The sequence below is a fragment of the Hesperophylax consimilis genome, chromosome 22, assembly GCF_061612785.1.
Source record: "Hesperophylax consimilis isolate HC1 chromosome 22, BYU_Hcon_1.0, whole genome shotgun sequence".
In the NCBI taxonomy this organism is placed as follows: Eukaryota; Metazoa; Arthropoda; class Insecta; order Trichoptera; family Limnephilidae; genus Hesperophylax; species Hesperophylax consimilis.
Genome location: NC_142857.1, coordinates 22,971,569 through 22,978,503, shown reverse-complemented (window position 1 = coordinate 22,978,503; position 6,935 = coordinate 22,971,569). Strand labels below are relative to the sequence as shown.

The following is a 6,935-nucleotide window of genomic DNA, read 5'->3' as shown; positions in this document are numbered from 1 at the left end:
AGAAGGAAGTACCCCAAAAATAAATAACTTTAATACTTTGGCCGTGAAAATCTCAAATCATATCTAAAAACGATCAATTTACAATAATTTTTCGTGGATATATAATTTAAAATATCCACCCGAAAAAAATTTATTGAAAACATGTCTTTTCCAAAGTTGCATTAAAATCATGAAATATTGTCTTCTAATAGCCTACATTATCAACAAAAAATAAATAAAATATTTCTACGCAGTACTAGTTATTTGCAATATCTTTTGAATAAAAAAGATCATTCAGTTGGTTGTGTATTTTGCATTTTGACCTCAAATCCAAAATTAAGTTTTGTGTGAAAAAGGCAGCTCAACCGTTTCCCTGATTAAAAAGAATTCAGTTAGTTTGAATGCTCAAAGCCCCCTCCCCCCAACCCCTCCCTCACTCTCCAGTCGATATAAAAGGATCGCATTTGGTGGAGAGATCAGTACAACTCCTGCTTTGCGAGAGACATCTTCAGTTTGTTCAGACCTATTCACTGAAAAATATTCAAAATGGCCGCCAAGTTCGTGTTCCTCTTCTTCACGGTGTGCATTCTGCAGGTATGAAAACAAAAGTTTAAAATATATTTTATACTGTTTAAAATTCAAATTAATTTAATTTTACATCAAATCTTATTTAAATATAGACTTGATGTTGTATCTTAAATATAAAACACCACTAACTACATCTTAACAAGATTCTAACAGAACGTTCAATATATTCGTGTATAATTTCAATACATTTTAATTATTTCATTTAGTGTTTGATATATAACGTTTGTATATCAACGTAATTTTAACACAATTTATTGAGTGGTAAAAATTAATGCCTCGCTTTGTATCAACGTAAAAAACTTCCTTTTTAGGCAAATTTTTAAAGAAATTGAAATGTTAAATTGGGGTGAGTCAATGATTTCCTGAGACATATGAATTAACTTAAATTAGAAAACAAAAATATTAGAAATTATTTAAATTGTTAGGGTTCTTCTTTCCATGCAAATCATAGAAAAGATAGGTAACTATTGCTTTTGCTGTAAGCAATTTTTAAAACGAAATTATTCATTCATTCATCCTTTTCATTTTTCACAAAAACTTTAGTAGATTTTATTTATTTATAGTCATTATTATTTCAAAGCAATCTTAACAATATCGGTATGAATATGCTATGTGCAAATTCAAAACGGAACTAACACAATGCATTGTAGTGAAGTGTCAAATGGGGTAAAACGTTAATAATGAATATAATTATCATTTATCATGTTCGCTTCAAGGGCGCTGTAATTGACGTAAATTGAAATATAAAATGTTAGTTTTGAAAGTATTTCGAAATAGGATAAAATTGTGAGGTAAATCAAATATGTATTACAGATGTATGCTATTTGTTTGTGTTTTAAATTATGATAGTATTATATAGGCCATTAAAGAATTGAACTTTTATTATTTTTACATTTTTTGTGTGCGACAAATTTGTGTTCAAATGTCAATCGGTCGTACGTAATTTAAATTTTCGTACATCAAAATGCTTTTTTAAATCAATCAAATTTTTTATTCCATCATATTTTTATTGAAAATAAGCCAAATTATTTTTTTAAATAATTATAATTCACTCAAAATAATTTTTAAGTTGCCTCTAAAATCATCAACTTTTGATTTTAACAAAATATCTTTCAGTTTGGTTGGTTATTTTAGCATCATATCCAAATTTAAATATTATATGAAAAGGGTCGCGCATTTCTTTTAATTAGTTATTTTCAAAGGTATTATTTTTTTCCGTTTTCTGTGCGTTATTCCTGCGTGAAATTTTATTAAATGAACTCAAATTTTGCTTTGAATTTAATTATCATTTTCGAAATTGCAACTGATTTTTTGATGAATTCAGACAAGCGATAAATTACCTACCTATAATATAACATTTTTAAAAAAGAATTATTTTGATTCCCATTTTCAAAATTCATACCATCCCGTGATTTATCGCGTGTCTGCGCTAGTATGCCTATAAATTGAACGAAAAAATTTATTACCTTACTAAAAAGTGGGGAAAATTTACATAAACAACTTTTATTAAAATTACCAAAAATACTCATTTTGTTTGTCTGTGCGTTAATCCTTCGTGAAATCTGAAGAAATTAACTCAAACTCAATTGGAAATGTTTTTTGAAAAATTCAGACAAGCGATAAAGTGCCTGCCTATAATTTAACATTTATAACAGAAAATTATTTTAATTCCTATTTTCAAAATTCCGACTATCCCGTGATTTTTCGCCTGTCTGTGCTAGCATACTTATAAACTGAACAAAAAATATCATTAACTTACCAGAAAGTGTAGAAAATTAAATAAACAACTTAAATTAAAATATAAATATCGTTTACAAAATTAAAAATTATCTTCTTTCTTACCTAATGAAATGTTTTATCTCTTTTCATAATAATAATCACGGTTGGGTCATGACCCATGACCTATACCCAACTAAATCAGTGACCCATCTTTCCATACATACATAATAATATATAAACTTATGCATATCAGTCTATGTACTCATATTATGGGTTTTAAAGCTGATAATTGGATTGACTCTAATTGGTTTGAATTTAATTCTGTTGATCCAAGCATTGACTTCTAGTTGGAATAATGGTTCCACAATCGCACATTGTCACAATTGCACTTACATGTATGACAGCAATCTGTGTTTGCACTGCAAATGCATTGGGATAATCTGAAATCTATTCATTTGCGCATTCATGTTTAAGTACAAGTTCATTTGAATACACGGAATAAATCGTTACAATTACAAAACAATTACACAGTGTAAATAAACTAATATGATTCAAATAAATTCTAATTTACAATTATGCTATTGAAAACAAAACGTAAACTAATAAAGTTACTAATTAGATTCTTACACGCCCGCTTAACGTTGGTGTGGTAAAGCTGGCCTAAAAGTTAAAAAAGTTTTGCGGTAAAGGTTTAAATAAATAAGTTTAGTTTTTCACTGTTATGCGCCGCGTAATATTTACACCACGTTTGTAAGGCTGTTATTGTTGATAATAACAGGAATAAACCTGCGGTTGAATTTTCCTTATTAAATATCAAAAATATAGTGGGAATCATAACGACATAAGTGATGAAGACGTCTAAAAAAATATTCAGCCCGCTGCCTGGCGTAATGGACGAACATACGGTCGACTTTGCCTTAGCAGGCCTAAAAAAGCATCATATTTTAATTTTCTATACGATGAATCCCTCTAGAATCATTTGAGATTTTAGTAATACGTTCATTAGAAATAATTAAAATGTGAGCGTCGAGCAAACCCCCGTTATTTCAGTCTTAAAACAAGAAATCAGTTTTCTGAAGCAGTACAAAAACCTTTGTCCGGAATTACTATTCAATGGGACTATTTTCAACTAGTTTACTTAATTCATTACCGTCCAGTTTTGAAGATCGCGACTTTCGTCTATACAAATATTATTTGGACAGTTTTAGCACTTTGAACAATTTGATCAAGTCCTTTTGAGCTGATCACAATTTGATCAAAAGCTAAAATAGGTCGAGTTGTTAAAAGGTCAAAAATGGCACTGATCGTCGATTTTATGATCGTCAACTGTATAATGTTTGAAATACCACAGTGAGAACGACATCATTAATACTAAAAATAATATATAAATGTTATTAATTTGTTACGAATTTAATAAATTGACAGCGAAGTAAACCCTTCCAATACCAGGTGTCACTGATAGCCAGCGTTCCATCGAAAAACTTACACCAATACTAATTTTCAATGTTAACCCTTTTATTGTCAGGTGTCTCTGGGAGCCAGGTTCGTCCGCGATGCTCCTGCCGCCGGGGGTCTGGATGACCTCTCCAAGCAAGCCGCTGATTGGCTCGCCAGCCTGGGTGCCCAGTTCTCCGAGGTCGCACAGGCCAAGGACATCACCGAGGTCAGCGCCATCGTCAAGAACGGTACCGAGAACCTGACCACTCAACTGACTGGACTCGTCACTGGACTGCAGTCGAAAGTAAGTCTTCTATTACATCTGATTTCATGCCTGCTAAAAAGCAGTCAATCATGATTTCGTTTTGGAGTATAATTCTCCTGGTCTTGCTAAATCAGGATCTCATTTTATCCGCTTTTTTAGCAACAACCTACAAACAATTTTTTGATTATTACACATTTTCTTTAAAATTTTATGCAATTATGCAACCAAAGTCTTTTATACTTTTACTAATATTGTTATATGGTATTTCATGTACACAATTTAAAAACCTCATGGGCGTATAATAAAGTAAATAAATAATGAACCTACTATTTAAAATTTGCCTGACATCACTGCCAATAACAATAATAATTCAAGCAATTTTTATACCTTATAATTTTTTTATAAAATTCATCTAAATGTTATGAGGTTTAAAAGATATTAATAATCTTCCTGGCTTCAGAAAAGTACTTCATTTCCTCTGCGTCCGCACAATCATTTACGTCTTAATTACCATGACTGTTAGATTGGACTTGGCCTTCTTCACAACCTCTAGTCTCTAGCCATTCGTCCTCAGACCTCCCATCCTACTCCTATATTCTTCCATGCTGTCAGTTCACATCTTCCTAGATCAGTCTCTGGATCGCTTCTTTTGCTCTTAAATTAAATTTCAAATATTGCTAATTAAATCTCAATTTTTTGGGTTAGGAGATAACGACCAAATTAATTGTACTGACCGTTTTTCTCCAAAACAAGATCAATGCCATTCATATATTGTTACAAATGTTTAATTTCGATACGATTTATCTATTTTATTCAAAAAATTGTTTAGATTATATAATCAGAACCTCTATTCCTCGATAATGTAATTTATTAAACGGGTGGCTCAACATTTTCAATTCACTCTTTCAATTGATAATAGCTGACCTGAGACAGTCTTCAATTGTGTCCAACTGATAAAAGCGTTATGCAAACTTGTGTTCAAATTATATCACAATTTATTCATTCACGAATGACATTGCGATAATGAACTTTCCCGATAAAAACCGTTTGAAAAATTACCTCACTTCAATGACCTCGAAATATTCTTGTCAGTGCGTTTTTACTTCCAAATTCGTGCTCTATACCATTCATGCTTGACTACCGTTGCAGAGTGGTAAGCTGCTTGGGTAATGGTCCAGAAGTTACTTGTTAAAAGCTTGGTAACACAAATTAAAATACATTTCAGTGAAACATCACTGCTGCTATGATCAGATACAGCCAATGTCCTTCACAACCTTTGTCTTTCATTTCTTCTTTTCCACTCTTCTTGTATGTGGGTGGAATTGTGCCAGTTTGCTTTTTTGTTGAAACATTCGAAACAGAACTTGAATTTTGGATTATTTTAATCTAGCTTAGATTTCTTTAAATCAGATAAAACATTGGGATATTTCAATCAACATTGTTGTCCAATGCCTATTGAGAAATTAAAATGGTTCATATAAACGTGATAGTCAATGCCCACGGAACTAATGATGAACTGCTTTTCCAGCTTACTGATGCCACCCAGGACCAGTCCACCGTCATTGGACAGGTAGTCGCCAAGTTGAACCAGACCATCGCCGACCTCCAGAAGGCCAACCCCGAGACCGCCTCCAAGGCCAAGGAGGTCAACGATCAGTTCCAGAAGGGACTGGAGACCATCGCCACCGAGTTCGCAAAGGTCCAGCAGACATTCACCGAGAACACCAAGGGTGTCCAGGGAGATCTCGAGAAACTGACCAAGCAGGCTTACGATGGCATCGTCAAGTCCGCTCAGACCGTTCAGGAACAGATCAAGGCTGCTTCCAGCAAGCAATAAATTGATTTCAACACTTTTAGAAAAAGCAATAGTGACCTTTTGATGCTATTTTAAGACAATTGACATTTTAAGTTCTATTCAGACAATTGGACACAATTTTAAGATTTTTCTTAAGGTTTGTGAGCAACTTTATGAATACTTTACTACTCGTTAAAACAGTTTCGTTGCTTGAGGCTGTAGTAGCGAAAAAAATAGATTGTCTTAGTTTCTGTGTCAAATGCAATAGTAATTCACGTCTAATGACAAAGTATTAATGCTATTTTTTAATGTATTTTTTTGGAAAAATATAAAAACCTACAACACTAAATATAATTTTATTCCATAAATCCTTCCTTTTTCTATGTATCTGTTTCCACTCCGATCTCTCTGCCCGAAGCCATTGGAGCTATGGCCACTCCATTTTAGGGATGTTGTTATTAAAAATGGGATAAAGAAGATTTCGAAACCTATAATTTTTTAAGATCTGTGGTTACTAAACATAACCAAAGCAAACAACAACGTTTCAATTCTGAATAGTGGTCTCTCAATAGGGCCAATTTGAGATAATCTTTCGAACAATAAAGATCATTTTTATGAATTTTTTATTTTTTCAAATTGTAAAGTTTTTATGCAAAAGAGAAATAAAAACAAAATGAAAAATATTTTTTTATAATAACATAATGAGTAAAAGCTCAAATTGTAATATTTAATTGTTGAAGACAATATTAGCGATTCCTAAACGAAAATTTGATACATAAAAATCTAGGACTCGAACCATTGGGTTATCGAACTTATCCGAGGTCCATACACCATATAGACTTACTTGAGTCAATGAATAGAATAAGCCTAGAAACGTGTATAAATCTATTGATAGTCCATTCCTCTTCAAATGCTATGGCTTATGCGTACATGAAAACTCTAGCCGTAGGCGTCATTTATCACCACGCAGAGAATGACAAGAGAAATTGTGTCTTTAAATGAATTTTCTCTTTTAATTACTTAATCAAGAGTAATTGCTTTACTTCCAACTTTATTAGTATAAATATGGAAACAATAATTTGATGTGACCCTTGATCAAGGGGATTATTGTTATGTCTGAGAATCATCTCAGTTTATGAACCACAGATAAAC

At 32.1% G+C, this 6,935-nt stretch overlaps 1 protein-coding gene across 1 annotated transcript; it reads left to right on the top strand.

The window, feature by feature from the left end:
- Positions 1 to 441: 441 nt before the first annotated feature.
- LOC149413264 (apolipophorin-3-like) lies at positions 442 to 6,137 on the top strand. Its single transcript, XM_089645088.1, has 3 exons — positions 442 to 573; positions 3,812 to 4,027; positions 5,517 to 6,137. The coding sequence occupies exons 1-3, from the start codon at positions 526 to 528 to the stop codon at positions 5,823 to 5,825; spliced, it is 573 nt and encodes a 190-aa protein (XP_089501214.1). The 5' UTR covers positions 442 to 525; the 3' UTR covers positions 5,826 to 6,137.
- Positions 6,138 to 6,935: the final 798 nt, after the last annotated feature.